General features: G+C 33.2%; 3 protein-coding genes across 6 annotated transcripts; all 3 read left to right on the forward strand.

Moving 5' to 3' along the window:
* The first annotated feature begins 2,588 nt into the window (after positions 1-2,588).
* Positions 2,589-3,850, forward strand: LOC112491621 (ribonuclease TUDOR 2). 3 transcript variants are annotated; one of them, XM_025073519.3, is made up of 3 exons: positions 2,705-3,341; positions 3,508-3,694; positions 3,800-3,850. In XM_025073519.3, the coding sequence occupies exons 1-3, from the start codon at positions 3,322-3,324 to the stop codon at positions 3,824-3,826; spliced, it is 234 nt and encodes a 77-aa protein (XP_024929287.2). In that variant the 5' UTR covers positions 2,705-3,321; the 3' UTR covers positions 3,827-3,850. The 3 variants fall into 3 exon arrangements, 1 of the variants encoding a protein (XP_024929287.2); XR_003055968.3 differs by having other exon boundaries at positions 2,589-3,345; positions 3,508-3,850; XR_007241470.2 differs by having other exon boundaries at positions 2,589-3,318; positions 3,508-3,850.
* A 3,518-nt stretch (positions 3,851-7,368) lies between these two features.
* On the forward strand, positions 7,369-14,621 carry LOC107406801 (aromatic aminotransferase ISS1). 2 transcript variants are annotated; one of them, XM_016013998.4, is made up of 10 exons: positions 7,369-8,159; positions 8,263-8,418; positions 8,695-8,742; positions 9,648-9,776; positions 10,520-10,579; positions 11,202-11,358; positions 12,636-12,742; positions 12,896-12,954; positions 13,618-13,726; positions 13,888-14,621. In XM_016013998.4, exons 2-10 carry the CDS (start codon positions 8,356-8,358, stop codon positions 14,338-14,340), a joined length of 1,185 nt encoding a protein of 394 aa, XP_015869484.2. In that variant the 5' UTR covers positions 7,369-8,159; positions 8,263-8,355; the 3' UTR covers positions 14,341-14,621. The 2 variants fall into 2 exon arrangements, with proteins under 2 accessions (XP_015869484.2, XP_024924723.2); XM_025068955.3 differs by having other exon boundaries at positions 7,370-8,163.
* Positions 14,622-15,203: 582 nt separating this feature from the next.
* Positions 15,204-19,694, forward strand: LOC112489859 (katanin p60 ATPase-containing subunit A1). The gene is made up of 7 exons (XM_025068947.3): positions 15,204-15,684; positions 16,450-16,918; positions 17,373-17,570; positions 17,895-18,139; positions 18,288-18,446; positions 18,552-18,639; positions 19,119-19,694. The coding sequence occupies exons 1-7, from the start codon at positions 15,563-15,565 to the stop codon at positions 19,398-19,400; spliced, it is 1,563 nt and encodes a 520-aa protein (XP_024924715.1). The 5' UTR covers positions 15,204-15,562; the 3' UTR covers positions 19,401-19,694.
* The last annotated feature ends 161 nt before the right edge of the window (positions 19,695-19,855 follow it).

Here is a 19,855-nt window from a genome sequence, read left to right on the forward strand (position 1 = left end):
ACCGGAGAATTCAAATTCAAATTTTTTACCAGAAAAAAAATAAATAAATAAATACTAGTTTATATCTTTTTTGTGATTAATAAAAGATGAGTTCGTTGGCAGTATGATAGACCCTAAAGCAAATGACCCCTACGCTATTAAATTGTATCTCGAGGGACACAACCGTTCCTATTCTTAATTCCCTCATTTGTTAATACTATAATAACACGACCTCTACTTAACAACAAGTCCTGCCACACTTTACGTACCAAAAATATATAAACATTTCGATTGGTAAGTGCAAAGTATACTCATTGTAGTGGTAAGTTTATGGTTCCTTCTAATATTTCTAATAATTATTTTCTGTAGAACAACACTATGTGTACAAAATTTGTTTACTATATTTTAGTTACCAACTTGTGTGTTAATTTGTATTTGTAACTTGGTCTGATGGTGAAAACTTACACCTTTAGGCCTTAAGTAACATGTGTTGTTACCCTTAAGCATCAGAAATTTACAACATTACTTGAATCTTTCTTTCAGTATTTGAAAATATTAATAAGCACCCCTCTCATTCTTCCCATAGAAAGATTTGTTTTTTGTTTCTATTTTATTTCTACAAAAGCAACTAAAGGTTGACTGAGCTTTAAAAAAAAAGAGGTAAAATCTCTTCTCCCTTTTAATTTAAAATATGTTATAACATTTGGCCAAAAAAAAAAAATGATGTAGTATTTTATTAGTAATTGATAAATCGATCAATGTCATGAAATTATGGAAGTTAAAACAAAAAAAAAATAATAATAATGAAGAATCATTTTTTATTTTTTATTTTTTGTTATTTGATATCAAACATTTGGTTTATAAAATAGTTGAGCTCAGAATTATTGTTTTCTATATTACAAAAGGCAGATACAAACTTAAAAAATGATTACTTAATAATACAATAGGTTTGTTGTTGAACTATAGTATGAAAGACCAACCTTCAGTAATCATTGGTTAATATAATCCTAATATTTAGAGGATAGTGATTTTACTACTTAATACAATCCTAGTTAGTTAAAGCTCAATTAGGAGTATATTAACTTTAATCTTAAATTTATAAATACTAAGTATTTTTATTTAAAAAAAATATTATTTATCGTTACAAACTATTATCATCCATGAAATTGACATGTTAATAATAATTTAATTTAATTCATAGTCCGAAAAAGTTAATTCTTTTCAAAATATAATTAATGCATCCAAAAATTCACTTAATGCTCTAAACGAGCAAATATCAAATAGTATTAAAAAAAAAAATGTATTCACAGCTCAGCTTAGCTGGCAGATGTCTTATTTATTTGTTTTTGGGAGCACGAAATGAGTAAGGGGGGAAAAAAATGATGATATATGCATTGAATTTGAATGTACATGTAAAGTGAAATGAATATGTAAAGAGGCAATTTTAAAATGGGCTGAGAGTGAGCACTGAACAGAAGTTAGGCAGAGTTGGAACGATTCAGTCAGGCCCACATTTCCCAAAATGCTTACTTTGATCAATCAAATCACGAAATAGACAAAAATTGGGCTGCCAAAAGTTTTAGTGATCCATCCATCAACACGGACAGTATTTTCTCCACCACTGGGTTTGGTTTTTTTTTGATGTTTACTTTCTTTGAATTTTGCACGTAACCTTTGTAAAGAATAATATATATATATATATATATATATAGAAATCCTTTCTTAATTCTTTATATAACATTAAATCAATAATTTATTTATTTTTTTTGGTAATAACTGGGTGGCGTTGGATGGCTTAAGCTTCTTATCCATTCTCATTCAGTCACAAAGGGAGAGCAAGTGAAAATAGAAAAAAACTAACATTGGATTTAGGCATAATTAGGCTCAAATTGGTTACTTTATCATGTCAAGATAACATTCTATTATTGAGTTAAATCCCTTTCTTTAATTTCCACTAATCCTAAAGCAAAGGGTCAAAAAGACTCAAGGTCATTATTATCGAACAACTTGAAGTTGGATTTTTTTTTTTTTTTTTTTTGGGATACAAAAATAATAGAAAAAATTGGATTCACTTATGACTATTCCAATGGGAAATAAGATTGACTAGCAATTTGATCTAACTCGGTATAATTATTTAGTTCAAGAGGGAAAAAAAAAATTCGGTATCATTATGTGTAATCTATGTGGGGAAAAAAAATTCATCTCTTCATGAAAAAAAGATTGCATCGCCTGTTTCCAAACATAAAATGAACGAATTCACCAAAAAATAAATAAATAAATAAATGGACGATAATGGATATGCCCCAAAAAAAAAAAAAATGGAGGATATTTGGGCAGGAAAGAATATAAATAATTTTCCAAAACTGACCATATGTTGTTGTGAGTAAAACAAACAATATTTTCAACAGGAGCAATGAATATTTTTATAATATATTTAACTCATCGTGTTATATAAATAATTGAAAAATTATATTTAGGCTAATGTTTGATAATTGTTTTATTTATTTTTTTATATAATTATATATAATTTATTTATCTATTGAAAAGTTCTAATTGGACAATGAAATTAACTTTAATCATTTCCATATCCAAGCTAATTTTATACAGTTTTATATACCAAAATACCTTTCTTTTTATTTTTTTTCTAATTTTGGAAACCTTTAGTAATATTTTCTCCATTTTTCATTTTTTTTTCAAAGGAAAGAGAAAAACAGTGCAGCTACCACCACTACTAGAATAGCATCATGGCAGCGACAGTTGGTGTTCTATCAATGGTGACAGCCAATTTTTCTTGCCCTTTTTGATTATTTATTTTTCGAGTCTGTATTTTAACTTTCTTTCTTGCTTAAACAACCACCGATTGATTGCCAGTAAATCTGATTTTTTTTTTTAGGCTACACATGCTGGTCAGGAGTTTAAAAAAAGAAAAAAAAGAAAAAAAAATCAAAATCAAGTGAAAAACATTTAAAGCACTACTGATAGATAGGGATGACAATTTGCCCTGTATATCTCGAAAATTGCAGGGTACCACCTCTGATAGGATGATTTTTTTTCGAAAAATCGGGATGGCAGGACAAACTCGGGATAGGAGATCAAAACCCGGTTTGAGATTAGGCCGGGTCCGGGGAATAAATACCTCGGCCCGATATATATATATATATATATATATTATCATGTAATTTATTTGTTAAAACTTGAAAAAACAAGCCCTACCCTACCCCCTCTTCATTTTCTTCTTGCTGTGTGCCGACATTGCCACCACCCACCTGCTGTTTTAGCCTTCATTGCCGTCGGGCCACCTGCTGCAGCAGTCAATTGAAGAACACAGTTGGTTGACTGGTTATGAGCTCTTTGTGCTTGCTGTTGGTTGGATCTAGATCTCTCTCTCTCTCTCTCTTTTTTTTTTTTTTTTTTGGTTTGAATCTTGTTAGAGGACGAGGTGGATGAGAGAGAATGGCATTTGTTTTAATTATTGTTTATTGCTCATTTTGTTTTTCATTTTCTCACTTTGGTTAGATTTGGTTGTAGATCTTTGTACCACAAAGAAGTTGTTGAGATGGCATCATCAACAGCTGGGGCCACAAGATGGTATAGAGGAAGAGTGAAATCTGTTTCTTCAGGGGATTGCTTGGTGATTACTGCTATGGCGGCTAACAAACCAGGACCCCCACCCAAAAAGACTATTACCTTATCATCTCTTATTGCTCCTAGATTGGTAACTAACAATTCCTTCTAATTAACCGTGTAAGCCTCCTTTATTTCTTGGGGCTTCCTCTGATTGTATGCCTCTCACTTTTTCTCCAAAATTTTATGTGTGTAGGTGATTTTTCTATTTTTTGAGACATAAATTCCACATTAGACTTCTTGTTGATATTGTTACGTTTTTATCTCCTCTATTGTGCTGGGTGGGAGTGGTTTTGTTTGTTTAGGTGGGAATTGGTATTTGTCGAATCAGAGATAACTCTTGGTAGTGAATAAACTGCCAATAACTATGTGTGAAATTCCAAGCCTCTGTTTCGGGGAAAATAGATAACTCTTGGTAGTGAATAAACTGCCAATAACTATGTGTGAAATTCCAAGCCTCTGTTTCGGGGAAAATCGTCCTGTAACCGTCCTGTCTTGTTCCCGTCCCGTATCTAAGAAACAAAAAAAACCACATGAATGGGATCGAAAATTCCCCATGGGGATGGAGACGATATTTTAAAAATTGATCCCGTCCTGTCCCATTGACATTTCTAGATAAATGGTATGCCATAGACAACGTTTCCATATGTTGGTTGCTGGTGATTAAAAGTTAAAACAAAAATAAAACTAATGTTTCAAAAAAGCAAAAGAACCAAGAAGGGTGGTTTGGTAAATTGGAATATGAGAGGATTAGATGAAGACTAAATAGAATTATAAAAACAACTTCCCATGTCTATTAGTTTTAGTGATAATTATAATTCATTACATAATTTGAATTTATTATGCATTTGAAATAAAAGAAAGAAAATAAAAAAATGAAAAAAACTAAAAACCAACCTTATTTTGAAATTCTGTTAAATTTGGTGTTCTTTTTTTTTTTAATTTTATATTAATTATGACATGCAATAACTTATAATAAACATTGATAAACCTTGCAAATAAACTTATTTTACATAAATAAATAGAAAAAAATAAAAGTAAAAAATAATAGCATCACTGTACGAAAGGGCATCCAAAGATTGAATTTCATATTTGTTTAAACATTGGTTATGATGTATTATAGTTAAAATTGTCACTTAAATCTATTTAATAAATGGAAAAATATAATCTATCTATAAATAAATATATCTTGAAATGGAAATAACAAAAGAAATGTGAAAATTGAAAGATAAATTGATTTCAAAATTTAATTTATTTAAAATTAATTTTTTAAAAATTAATTTTTTTGTTGTATTTAACGAGTAATAAAAAAGCTATACTTTACAAATAATTAAATTTAATATAATAAATTAAAAATAAATATACATTTTAAAAAAACTTTGAAAATTATTTTATTCTGAAAATTTTAAAATTACAACTTTATAAATGGAATAATTTTTTTACTGTTGAAAATTTTAACTTGTTATACCCAAGGAAGAAAATATCGCCGAAATCATCGAAATGTCGTCGAAAGTTTCGGGTATCGCCAAGCATCGACACCGATAGAGGGGGGGGAAGAAATTTCTTTCAGTGATGTCATGGAAACATCGCCGATTCCGTATAATATCGTCGTTGTCGGAAGAAATCGGTTAAAATTTTGAAAAATTTGTGGAAATCCAATGGAAAACTAATGGAAATCGACAAAATCTCGGCTACCTTTGTTTCTCATCTCTTTTGATCTTTCCCAAAACCAAAAAGATCCAAAAACTGACCTCAGCCAAAATCTCACCGATTCAATTGAGAAAAAGATGAAAAAATTTCTAGAAAAATGACAAAAAAATGGACAATATAAGATAAAGAAAATAAAAAACAAAACCAAGAGGGGGAAACTATAAAGGGAGAGAAAGATGATACCAATGAATCTAAATATGGATAGATTTGATGAAAACCCTCGTCAAGGGGCTACCCAAGATGTCAGTACCCATCCATTCGACTTGGTACTCACCGAAAAACGGCGATCGAAAAATATAATCCCCATCAGTTTTCATGATTTTCCGGCGAACCTAAACCATTTTACTACTGAATAAAGGTGGCTATAAGTTCCTGAGAATGTGGGTATCAATTTAGTATAAGTATTTTTTGGTGGGTGTCCAAAAATGAAAAGAAATTGTTTATGGGAGTTGCTGTAGTAAGGTTGCTGGTTTCTTTCTATTTTCTTTTGAGTGATCGGGAAGAAGATTGAAGAGGAGAGTGGAAGAATGAAAAATATCCCCAGTAAAAGGAATAAAAAAATTAAAAATTAAAATAATTAAAAATAATAAAATATTAATAATTTAGAAAATATATATATACACAAAAATACAGTTAACGGATTGACGGATTTCAATTACCCAGAAAAATAATATTTTAATAATAAATTGTACAATAGGTAAAAATGGTAAATGGCAAATGAATTGTAAATGGTAAGTGCTTTGCTTACATATTTCTACTATTTTCCCATTTGTTGATGTCTTTGGTTAACAAAATAACCATCATAATATTATATTCTATTTTTTTTTTGTCAAAAATAAACTGATTTTGAAAAAAAAAATTGGATTCTTCTTTTTTTTTTATTTTTTTTATCTTTTTTAAATTTAGTTTTTCAAAATAGTTTAAAATCAGTTAATTATAGCAAATATATTAATAAATAAATTTTTGCTACTATAATATGAAATTGCAAATTATGTAGAATTAACAAATCAATTTAAAACACTAAAGAATTTTTTTTGGTATTGATGATGTATTATAAATTATATTTGATAATTTTATATATCTTAATATTATTTGTTAAATTTTTTATATTTTGGTGATAACAAATATTGTATTTTCTTTATTTACAATAATTTTTAATATTTATGAACTATGTTAATAATATATTTGCATTCTAATTATTGTATTTTTATATAAATTTATTATATTAATTATCTCATATATAAAAAATTATATTATAAATTAAAAATTTATAATTTCCGTAACTTTACTGATATTTCCATCGATATCGATATTTTCGTAAAATCATACCCTCGACATTTCCATCGACATCGATATTTTCTTCACTGGTTATATCTTTATTTTTTCATTTTATAATAATATTAAAAAAATTCTTATTTAAAAAAAATAAAAATAGATTTCATCATATACCAGCAATGAGAAGATTTGAGGATGAAAATTGAGGATCTTTACTTATATCATAAGAATATAAATTGGCATCATAGAACATGGAAATTTGTATAATTCGTAATGTTAAAAAAGAAAAAAAAAAAAAAGAAAGTATGAGATAAATTATCATTATTCAAACAAAGAGTAAAGGGCAGACCTGAGAGCCTTTTTGGCAACAGAGATGAAGACTTAGAGTTGCGTCTTTATCTTTGTTGTCACTACAATATGTCACTACAATATATCTTTGTCTGTCATGTATCTGCGACCAATAGATCGAGTGTGAAAGAGAAGAGAGAGAGTGAGAGTGAGAAACAGAGATAGAGATAGAGATAGAGATGTAGAGAGAGAGAGACACAGAGAATCTTTCTCTGACACAACCCAAACCTAATTTTGCGTCATTTCGTGGTCGTGAGGTCTGATTTCTCAAAGACTCCTCCTTTTCTTTTTCTATTTTTTAATCTAAACTAAACCCCTCGCAAAATATTACGTACAAATACAATAAAAAGAGAATCTTGGAATTTTTTCCAACCCACCTCGTCCACGACCGTTTCTATCAAACCCACTTCTCTTATTAATAATTTCTCATTCTTTTTAACAAATTTAGTAATAATTAAAATTCCAAAGCAATGCTTTTTATTAAATTTGTTTGCTTTCTTTTTTAATTTTTCTCCTGAAGTTGAATTCGTGAGAAATCTCGGGAAATCTGGTGAATCATCACCATCGTTGCTTTAGATCACTCTGCTCCCGATAACTACTCTGTTTTTTATTCCCAAGTCACATGCTCTAAACAAATTGTAAAATTATAAAATTTTAAGCGTAATTCTCGGAGATTCCACGCATAACTTGAAAAATTGTTTATGTTGTTGTTTTTTTTCTTCATATTTTTTATTTAGCAACAAAAATGGGATTTTGGTAAAAGTTGAATCTGGGTTTAGTTGATTTAGATATGGAGAAACGGAGAGAGACATTAAATTTACGTGGTAGCTCCCTGTGAATGGTTGGTTCTTTTGTTTTTGGTAAGTCTGAATAGTTGGTTCCGAATTCTGATAAGAGCTAAAAAGGCGATTTTTTTTTTATATATATATTTTTGTCAACTTTTGAAGTTAAAAGCAGACAAGTCAAAGAAACGCATAAAAGGAACAGTAACTGAAATTTTTTTGGGCAGAAAAACAAAAAAGAAATTGAAAGAAAAAGAAAAGCGTTACATCTTTTGCCTTATCTTTCCAGAGAGTATTATTATACGTAATAGCAATTGCAATTATATTATATAATTGGCGGGTTGTCGAGTAGCGCTAAAGTTGAATCTGTAGCTTATAAAGCTTCCCACTTTTGTTAAATCTCTGGGCAAGTTTCAGAGTCTGGAGGTTTGGCTCTTCCGGGTAGGTGGGTCTTAATCAGCTCACAGAAAACTAATTTTCTTTATCTTAAATTATTTTTTTTTCTCGGTAGAGTTTCAGAAATTTGGTTTTTTTGGTTGGGTAGGTGAGTCAAGAAGACCTGGTCATATAGCTTTATAAAAATAGCTCCTTTGTGAAGTTGAGAAGGTGGGTTTGGTGTGAAACGAGGTGGGCTGGGATGGGTTCGTATGGAAAGCTTGCAAGGAGGGCCTTGGACACCGAGATGCCGGTCATGGTTCAGGTAATCAGGGTACAACCCCAACCCCAACTGGGGTTCGTTTTGTCTTCTTCTCCTTTGAATTAAATTTTTCGTATCATCGTTCTGTGCTTTTGTTTTTCTTGATGGAAATCATCGTTGTGTGTGTGTGTGTGTGTGTTTTTTTTTTTTTTTTTTTTGGGTAAATAAATCATAGTTTTGTGTTTGTAAACCGTCCTTGATGATTATTTTATCTTTATTTTTTGTGTTGGTGTATCCCAAAATATATGTTTTGGTGAAAATGGAGGTTCTTTTTTGTAGATACAAGAATTGATCCGAGGAGCCAAAAATGCTGTGTCGTTGGCCCAGGTTTGCTTTTCTAGTTCCAATGTCTTGTTTTTCGTCTTTGATTCTGAGTTTGCTATGATTATGGGGACATTGAGAAATGAGAATAAAAATTAGTATGTTTTAACTTTCCAATGCCAAGTTGCTGTGTTTGGCTTTGGTTTGAATACTGTTTGTTATTTACTTTGAAGTTACTCAAAATCGATTTAGGTTTTTTGCTTTTCGTAAATTTATTTTTTATTGTTTGAGGATTAGTGCCGGTTTGGAGCCGATGTTGAAGAGTGCATCGGCTGGAACAGTGAAGAAGATACAGAAAATTGCATTTAGCAATTCATATTTGAAAACTTCTTCGTAAACTGATCTAGGAAATGCTGCACTTTATTACCAAAAGGAAATGCTGCATTTTAAAAACGTTCTGATTTTTTGGCATTTGCATTTTATTATTCAAATATGGTTAATAAAGATAAGCCTTTTTGGGGTTTTCAGTTTTTTTTTATTTTTATTTTTATTATTTTTATTTTTTTTAAGATGCTAAAAATAAGAATGTTCTCCACATAGCCCAAAAGGAACTATCAGTTTCAACGCGTGAAATGTTGACCCATGCTGCCTATGAAAACATGACCTGCATATCAGGCTGTTCCATCTGAATTGTCAAACTGAGGCCAATTTTCTTTCTGTTGATGAACTTATTAGCTATTCTGGTTGGACTTATTTCTTTGTAAACCAAATTAATGATTGATTAATATTTCTGCCAAAGTTGAATCAAGAATTTAAGAGAGGGTTACACCATAGAAATTACACCAGTCAATTTTGCTCATCATAACTTCTTATCTTTTACTAAAACTTACTTTTTAATGGTGGCTGACCCACCCCCCTTTATTATTTTTGGCCAGTAACTTATTTTACTTGTTGGTTAAAATGTGCTGCAGGGAGTAGTTTATTGGCAACCACCCAAGCAGGCATTGGAAAAGGTGAAAGAGCTTGTATGGGATCCTGCAATTAGTCGTTATGGTGCTGATGAAGGTATTCCAGAACTCAGGGAGTCATTGATTAAAAAGGTGAATACTTGTCAGATAAAGTGTTGTGTTTCTTAAAATTATAATACATGTCATGAATTTTGGTTGGTTCTAGCATGCTGAATCAACTATGATGTGCAGTACACATATGGCAGGCCAGATGGCCAACTTTGCCTGTCACTCTTTTATTTTTAGGATACATATGATTTGCCATATTGTGTGTTTCATGTGATGTTAACGACAGTACTCCGTGGACCATGTCATCTTACTTGAGTACCTATAAGGTGTCTAACTTCTGTGGATTGGGTTAGGTTGCTGGATGGTTGAATTGGTTTCCTAACATCTTAATTAACCCTTTATGGTCTTGGTCTTTCAAACCCAAGCTTCAAGTTAAGGTGGGCCAGTTATTAATAAAATTGTGCGTTAGCTAGATTGGATTTAATGATGTGGAAGTTAGAAACAATATGGAGTTTTAGGTTTCTTAAATGGTGTTTCCGAAACAGATAGTTTGTCCAGCATGTTGTGAACCATGGCCCAAAGATCAGTACAAAAGGTCTAGATTCACAGTGTTGCTAGTTTAGTGAAGGAATGTCAGGTGTTGATAGATACAAGGTTCTACTCTGACTTCGTTTTACTTATCATACACGTGGGTGCTGGTATGTGCATGTGCATTGAATTTTATACTTCATTCTCCCCCTTGGAACATTTTAAAAAATTTCCTAGTAAAAGATTATTGTCTTATTTTAAAATGGTAAAACTAATTCTTACTTTCTCTTTGTTTGCAGTTGCGACTAGAGAATAAATTGTATAAATCTTCAGTGATGGTTACTGCAGGTGCTAATCAGGTGACCAGGAATGCATTTGTTTTTATGTTTTTCATTTTATGTTATGATTAGGAAAAGACGTATATTTATGTTTTGAAAGATACCCAACTTGAGTTGGGTGGTTTAAATATCCTGCTCCATAAGTTTGTATTACCTAGATAAAATGATAAGTTAAGGAAGGGCTGCTTTGTGCAATCATTCTAATTTTAGTCATTAGCGAGCTTTTCACCTTCCTTTGGTCCTCGATGACTTTTTTAAGTAAATTTTTGTTCATCTTACTCTTCGCCATCTTGATAAGGATCCATTCTGGTTTGGAAGGTGGTCTGCTCCTTTTGAAATTGAAGGAAAGCTTTGTAAGGCTGCTTAATGTGTTTATAAACTCAATCTTGATGGAATTGAGTCTGTCATGCTTTCATTTCTGCTCCTATTATTTGGTTAGCTGGAGACATTCCGTATATACGGGAGAGTACATCTTAAGTATGGACATTTTATCAGCGTTTGACATTTCTTTCTTAGATGCTATGTTGTCACATTAGATACTAGTTTTAGAACTTTTGATTCAGTTGCTGAAACTTAATTGATCTTATTGGTTTTGTCATGATTGTGTTCTAGTCGTTTAGCCTTTAAGAAAATTCCTGTGCAGGCATTTGTGAACCTTGTTCTTACATTATGTGATGCTGGGGATACTGTGGTGATGTTTGCACCATACTACTTCAATTCCTACATGTCCTTCCAGATGACTGGCATCACTAATATACTGGTGGGTCCTGGTGACCCAAAGACACTTTATCCAGATGCAGGTAGAAAATTCATGATTGTTAATCACATATTGATAGAAACTTCTAAAAGTGTTTTTGAATTTCCACTTGAAGATTGTTATGCTCCTTATAGGACTTGGATATTGGTTATGCAGCGGGATTTATGAGAATAACATTCCAAGTTTTAGATCTAATATCTTTCACTAGTAACATTGGGTTAAGCCTAGTTAACTTCTGCTACATTCCATAATAGAAGAATTGCTTTCATACTATTTGAGTATTCATTAAGAACAACATCATAATTTGTTAATTTGTTCCCCTGTTTATTCTCACATCTTGAGCTTTGAAGTGGTAATGGTTTGAGCTTTGGTCCTTGGACATGGAAACAAAATAAAACATATTTGGCAAAAATATTGTTACAATGTCTAGCTTATAATAGGATATTTATGCAACACGACTTCAATACGTTCCGAATAAGGCATTGAAGTTTCTGACAACTTTGATCTTTATAATGTGAGTTTAGTTGGAGCAATCGAATTAGCTCTTTCATTCTTCCGGATTATATGGAAGTTAATCTACTAAAAGTTTCCAAAGACATTGGATTGAGCAAGATCTTAGATTTAAAATTGTCCATCAAAGAAAGAAAGACCCAAAAAAATAAATAAATAAAAAAAAATAATGACTTTGAGCAATATCTTAGATTTAAAATTGTCCATTAAAAAAAAAAAAAGAAAAAGAAAAATCAAAATGAAAAGAACCTAAGCCTGTGTATGATATGTGAGGATGTTTCATAATCCAAAAGCTATTTCGTTACTAAGCCATGAATACATAGTTTTCGAGTATTTGATATAAGCCTGTCTTGCTTTTGTGTTGGAAGTTTGCTCTTCTTCCTGTATTAATAGTTTCTTTTAACTTTTAACAATAAAATAATTAGATTTTTTTCAGAATTTAGTTGAAGTTGCCTGAAAGAAATTATGGTTCCATTAGATACTTATTCCTGTCTAATTGACTATTATTGTCAAGTAAACAATGTTGTGATCCAAAATATATTATTCTCTCTCTTAACTAAAGTGTTAAATCCCAAAATATTACTGTTTACACCAGGAATGATGAAAAATAATATGTGAAATCTCAACTGAAGGTGACATGAAAATATGTTATTCTCTCTCTTAACTGAAGTGTTACATCCCAAAATATTACTGTTTACACCACGAATGACGAAAACTCATATGTGAAATCTCAACTGAAGGTGACATGACTGTAAAATTTTTTCCAGATGGCTACTTTCGCTCATTTATTTCTAGTTTGTTGATTCTCAGACTGGTTAGAGAGAACATTGTTGGAAACTAAACCGGCACCAAAGCTTGTCACTGTTGTCAATCCAGGGAACCCAACTGGAACCTATATTCCTGAGCATCTTCTTAAGGTCTCTTTCCTCCCCTCTCGCTTTCTTAATTTTTATGGTGATGACCTTGATTAAGAATTGAGAAGAAAGTTTTTAGTGTTATGTTTCTGGTTTATCATAGATATATTAACTCTATGCTTCTTTACAATTTCATTTCTTTCTCTTTGTGAATAGAGAATTTCTGACCTCTGCAAACATGTTGGATCTTGGCTTGTTGTGGATAATACATACGAGTAAGTTCGTAAATAATCCCCTTAGAATATCTATAGAGAACATTGTTGGCTTGTTGATAGAAGGATTTTGAATTTCCTCCGAACTGTGAAAATAGGAAAATGAAGCTTGGTTGGTTATAATTGGCTATAAGTGGATTGGCATATTTTGATGTGATGGCAAACGAATATATACAAATGACTAGGATTGCAGTTTCTTTTGACAAGGTCAAATTGAGGATTTATGTTAAGAGGATAGAGTGGAATGAAGTAACTCAAAAGAAGTAGAGTGACTTCCCAAATTTTGTCCTTGTGCAATTGTCATTACAAAAAACACCGACAACTTTTGGAGGTCTAATTATGGTTTCTTTAGTAGTTGTTAGGTAAGTGGGCATGTGCTTCTAAAAAGGAATCATGATTGTTGTTCCTGGCATGTAGACATTATAGGCATGATGGTTTTGGTACCCTGATATTTTACGATCAGTGTCAACATTGGTTATCAAAAAACATTCAACTTACTTTTTCTGTGGTCCATCAATCATGACTGTGAGAACTTACTAGTTAAGATATGCAAAAATAATGATGAAGCCATTGAAGTGGCATGTGTTTTTGGAATGTTTTTCTCCACTAATTGCTTTCAACACTAGAAAATATTGTTAGCGTTTGATTCCGAAGCGTCTTTTGCAGGTATTTTATGTTCGACGGTTTAAAACACTCATGTATAGAGGGAAATCATATAGTCAACATTTTTTCGTTCTCAAAGGCATATGGGATGATGGGATGGCGAGTTGGATACGTAAGAAATGCTTCTGTGGCTCTCGCGTTAATTACTAACATTAATAGGTCTCCTTAGAAAACAAATATGACAATTTTATGTTTCATTTTGAATGGAAACCAGTATTATTTTAAAAAGAAAGGGTGATTTAGCTCATTTGATATACATTTTGATACATGCAGATAGCATATCCATCAGAAGTAGAGGGATTTGGTACCCAACTTCTCAAAGTTCAAGATAACATTCCCATCTGTGCTTCCATAATTTCACAGTACCTTGCCCTTTATTCATTGGAATTGGGACCTGAATGGGTTACCGATCGAGTGAAAGATCTCGTAAAGAACAGAGAAATTTTGTTGGATGCACTCTCACCCCTTGGAGAAGGTGCTGTGAAAGGAGGAGAAGGCGCTATATACTTGTGGGCGAAGCTTCCGGACAAATATGTTGATGACTTTGAAGTTGTACGCTGGCTTGCTCACAGGCACGGTGTGGTTGTGATCCCGGGAACTGCATGTGGTTGTCCAGGGAATGTAAGAATTTCCTTCGGAGGCTTGATGGAAAAGGATTGCAGGGCTGCTGCGGATAAGCTAAGGACAGGGCTTGAAGAACTGATCAGAGATGGAATGGTGCAGTAACTATTTACTTTTTACACTAAAAAGAAAAATTCAACACTGAAACTTGGGAAGTCCATTTGCCAGTTTGCACATGACTTTGCAACTGGTTCTTCAGAATAATTTGGCACGTTTTTTGCCTTTTTTTAGATTTGGGGAAAAAAAAAATAAAAAAATAAGAGCAATATTCAGTGTATGTATATCCGAAAAAGACGCGTCTAAACAGAATGCATGTATAGCATCACCATTACATTAACACATTGATCATAATGCATGCAATTCACTTCTGAAAAGCTTACATAAGAGATATATATCTAATGCCTTTTTTGGTTTTTCTAACCATAACATTAATTTTTTCACTTGGAACATTTCAAATGTGAAGTTTTGGAACAATCTAATGGCAAAGTCTACCATTATCTGATAATGGCAAAGTCTACTATCATCTAGACAGAGAATTGGAGAAATTGTCTTTGGTTCTTATAAAAGAGGGGAAAAAAGAAAAAAAAGAAAAAAAAAGTGCCATTTTAGTACTGGTCCAATCTAAAAGATAAAAAAGTTTACTTGTTCTGATGGTAAATTTGTTGTTTTAAATAATCCAATGAGAATGAATTCTTATGTTTGAAACAATCATACCTCTCCAAGAAAGAAGAGAAAAGGAAAAGAATAGAGCGAAAAACAAAAAAGAAAAAAGGTGTGCAACGGGCTCGGTCGTTTGGTTTAGGTGGGCCTACGATTTTCCTTTGTGGGCCTAGATTTTAAATTTAGAATAAGAAGCGGGCCCTACATTTCCTAACAGCCGACGATTACTTTCCCAACGGCAATTATAAACCTTCAAATTACCAAAAGCCCATGCCACCTCATCCACACAACGCATCATTCGTTCATTCATATTCGCATTCGCTGCTATTCACATAGTGTACGGCTCGCTTCTGCTAAAACCGTGGATTCGTCAAAGCGTCAAGGTCAATATAGTCAATTCAAGTCCTTCCTCCTCCTTCCTCCAGTTCGTCGAAAACGTTTAAACGTCGCCGTCATGCTCCCTGCTCCATCGACTCAACCCAGAGAGAGAAAGAAAACTTGTAGAGAGAGAAAGTCCGTGTGAGACTCGGAGAGAGAGAGAGAGAGAGAGAGAGAGAGAGAGAGAGAGAGAGATAGTCTTCTTCCTTGCTTCTTCTGAAACCCTAATTGTTTGAGAGCATTTTGGTTTTCTGGGAATTCTAAGAAAGTCTTGAGAGATCAGAGGAAAATGGTAGGGGCTTCGCTTGTGGGGCTCCAAGAACACCTGAAGCTGGCTAGGGAATACGCTCTTGAAGGACTCTATGATACCTCCATTATCTTCTTTGACGGTGCCATTGCTCAGATCAACAAGTAATAATCCTCTCTCTCACTCTGTAATTTCTCTTGGAATTTTTTTTTTTTTGGGTAATTGTTTTGAAATTCGAGGTCAATTGTTTAGTTTGTATGCAAAATGTTGTGTTCGTGGGCTTGGTTTTGCGGTTTTATTTGTTAGAATGGTGTCTTGGCAATTATGTCCTCAGTTAGATTTGATGGCAATTTTTTTTTTTTTTTTTTTTTTGTTTTTTGATCTAGTGTTAAGTGGAATTAGTTTTTGCTTAGGCTCTGTTCATTTTGGTTGGAAAATTTCCAAAATATGAGGACTTGGAAGTTTAAAAAACAGAACTTTTTTTCTTTTTATGGAGATTATGGCCATTAGATAAAAAAGATGGTCCAAAAAATTGAAAAAAGTTTCAGAAAGATCTTTCTCATGAAAAAGGTGCCATTTGGTTGTAAAATTCCGGTGGTGACTTACATATTACATTCAATGTTTTGTTTTTTTTTTTTTTTTTTGGAGAAGAATTATAGTAGTCTTTTTCACAAGTACTTTCCTTTACAAGTAGAGGGAGGATCAGAGTGATCAAGTTATGTGAAAGCTAATTGGGATGTTATGTGAAAGCTGTGTTTCTTTTTTCATAGAATAAAAAATCTTGGTTAAGTTGGTTGTTGTTTGAGTGTGTTGCATTTTTTATATGAGTCTCAGGTAAAATGATTTAGACTCGTAGTGTTACTTTTTTATTTTTTTTTATTTTATCGGTTTCATTTGTCTAAGATTTTTACTTTTAATTTTGGCTTTAGGCATCTAAGCACACTTGATGATCCTTTGGTCCGTGCAAAATGGATGAATGTGAAGAAAGCCCTTTCTGAGGAAACAGAAGTTGTGAAGCAACTTGATGCAGAGAGGAGGGCTTTCAAGGAAATTCCAATGGGCCGACGACCTCCTTCCCCTCCAATAAATTCCAAGTCTTCATTTGTTTTTCAACCATTAGATGAGTACCCGACTTCTTCTGGTGCAGCCATGGATGATCCCGATGTATGGAGGCCACCAAGTCGGGATTCAAATAGAAGACCTGCAAGGGCTGGTCAAGTTGGTATGAGGAAGTCATCACAAGATGGGGCTTGGGCTCGTGGTGGCTCTACTAGAACAAGTACAACTGCTCGTGGTGCAAAAACTGGTGGATCAAGTAGGGTTAACTCAGGGGTGAGAGCATCAACTACTGGAAAGAAAGGCAGTGGTTCTGGAAAATCTAGCAAGTCAGATTCAGCAGTAAGTTCTACCGGTTGCGATTATAATTTTTGGATTCTCAAGCTTAAGGTTATGTAATTATTTCTAGTTTTTTAAATGGTTTGCTTTAATATAAGCAGCTTCATTTCTCCTTTTTGCTGGTACAGTGCATTGGTGAGCTTGGTCTCTTTTGTGTTATTGCAAAGTTGCACTCACTTTATTCATTTGCTATATTGTATGGTTGTCCATATCAGAACTTGAATCCTTTATTTTAGCATCTTTTACTAAATAAAAATTGAAAGTCCTGGCTAAAATGAAATTGAAACCTTTTTTCCCATGGAAGTTTGTCATAGAATGGAAATATTGTGTGAAATTTTACTGTGGGAAATTGAAGTTCTGGATGACCGAATTAAGAATGATGGGTTGGGTCTCTCTCTCTCTCTCTCTCTCTCACCGTGTTTGCTCTGCTTATTGGTTTGTGTTTTGAAAATGTTAGAATGGTGATGCTGAAGATGGAAAGTCCAAGAGATCACAATATGAGGGACCTGATCCTGATTTGGCTGCAATGCTTGAAAGAGATGTGCTGGAAACCAGTCCAGGCGTGAGATGGGATGATGTTGCAGGTCTGACTGAAGCAAAAAGACTTCTAGAAGAAGCTGTTGTGCTTCCTTTGTGGATGCCAGAATATTTCCAGGTAATCTTGGATGGTTGATAGTGAATGAATTGTTGCATTGAGTGTGACCTGAATTTCTTCATAATTCAAGGTTATTTATTTTTTAAATGAGTCACGGCAATTTGTAGATGTCTTGTCAACATTTCCATTTGTCTGGTTAAGGTGTTTGCTTTCTTGCTTTTGGCGAATTAGGAGTAGGAAATACCCCATGCTTTAAAATCCAAGGCTTATATAGGAATAACACCTGCAAGTTCATTGATTTTATTGGTTCTCTCCATGCATTCTGAGATGGTTTTGTCAACAAACCAGTTTGTCAGGTTAAGCTTATTGTTTTTTTGCTTCCAGGGAATTAGGAGACCATGGAAAGGTGTTCTTATGTTTGGTCCTCCAGGAACTGGGAAGACATTACTTGCTAAAGCAGTTGCTACTGAGTGTGGCACGACGTTCTTCAATGTTTCATCTGCTACATTAGCTTCAAAATGGCGTGGAGAGAGTGAGCGCATGGTACGGTGCTTATTTGATCTTGCAAGAGCTTATGCGCCAAGTACAATCTTTATTGATGAGATTGATTCTCTCTGCAATGCCCGGGGGTAAGTAATATTTCAATTCTACATTAGGTTCTTAATTACTTCTTTGCTTCATCGAGCATTACATATACAAAAGCAATAGATATTTTTTATTTTTATTTTATTTTTTAAATTATGTTGGTCCCAAATAAAGGTAACTTATTTTTTCCAGAGCATCTGGAGAGCATGAGTCATCTAGAAGGGTGAAATCTGAACTTCTTGTTCAGGTAGATGGTGTAAACAATACTTCCACAAATGAAGATGGCAGCCGGAAAATAGTGATGGTTTTGGCAGCTACTAACTTCCCCTGGGACATAGATGAGGCACTGAGGTTAGTTTGTATCATCGTTGAGTTGCATACCTCATCCCAGGTATTATGATAATTTGTTATATGGAAGGACTTATCTTTTATCTAAATGGTTGCAATGCAATTCAGGAGAAGGCTGGAAAAGCGAATATATATTCCCCTTCCAAACTTTGAGAGCCGAAAGGAGCTTATTCGGATTAATTTGAAAACTGTTGAGGTAACTATTTGCAGCTAATACTATTTTGTCTCAATATGTTGGCAGGGATGCTAATATTACATGATATTTTGATTATCTATTTAAGCTTCTATGATAGTGTTCCTTTCATGGATTAGAACTTATAAATCTGGAACAAGTTGTGTATTCTATGATTATGGTTTGTTAGATCAATTGGTAATTATTCGTCTAAGAGAAATACATGGTGTCCCAGGGGTTGGTCTTTTTGTCTTGAATGCAACCAACACCGTTGTAAGGTCTGAAAGAATATGTTTGTAGGAAAGTGAGGGCCCCACTTTTTGTTTGTAAGCAACTATTACCTATTGTTTGGTGTTTCAATTTATTGTAAGGAGAGCTTTTTCCTTGTTAAATAAACTTTAAAATATTGTCTTCTTGCTTGTGATCTCCACCTAGATGCTGCTGTATTTCATAATATTCTTAGTTGGGTGCTAGTTTTAATTGAGTGTATCTGTTTATTTCAGGTGGCACCTGATGTAAATATCGATGATGTGGCTCGCCGAACTGAGGGATACAGTGGTGATGACCTCACAAATGTTTGTCGTGATGCCTCCTTGAATGGTATGAGGCGCAAAATAGCTGGAAAGACACGTGATGAGATTAAGAACATGTCCAAGGATGAGATCTCGAAGGACCCAGTTGCCATGTGTGATTTTGAGGAAGCCTTGGTGAAGGTCCAAAGAAGTGTTTCCGCAGCTGATATTGAAAAGCATGAGAAATGGTTTGCAGAATTTGGATCGGCATAGAGTAAATATGACCAGGAGGAAAATAATGACTTCGTTTTCTGACTTTGAGTTTGCTGAATGCTGAGTGTCTCTGTGTGTATGTGTGTCTACTAATTATTCTTTGGTATTTTCTCTGTTTTCTGGCGGATTCAGAGTAAATTTGTGTCTTGGGAAGTGTTGGAAAGTTGTCATATTGTTGTGCTGTATTGTATGTGTAGCCATTCATGTAATGTAATTCAAATACTGCTTGCAAAACTGTATTTCGTTCCAAATGAAAATTTCTTTGAAGCAATGAATCTGCTGGAAATTTTCAGACTCCTTGTATAGCAGATGGATCTTCTAATTCCTCGAACTTGCTTTGGAATACGGACCGCTAGAAATGCATTTATGTTGGCCGGGGACGCCTGCAGTAGGACTTTAATTAATTAAGACGGCTAATTAGAGGCTCATGATCGGCATTTCCAAGTTTTGGTTTT

Source organism: Ziziphus jujuba, chromosome 1 (assembly GCF_031755915.1).
Source record: "Ziziphus jujuba cultivar Dongzao chromosome 1, ASM3175591v1".
NCBI classification, from domain to species: domain Eukaryota; kingdom Viridiplantae; phylum Streptophyta; class Magnoliopsida; order Rosales; family Rhamnaceae; genus Ziziphus; species Ziziphus jujuba.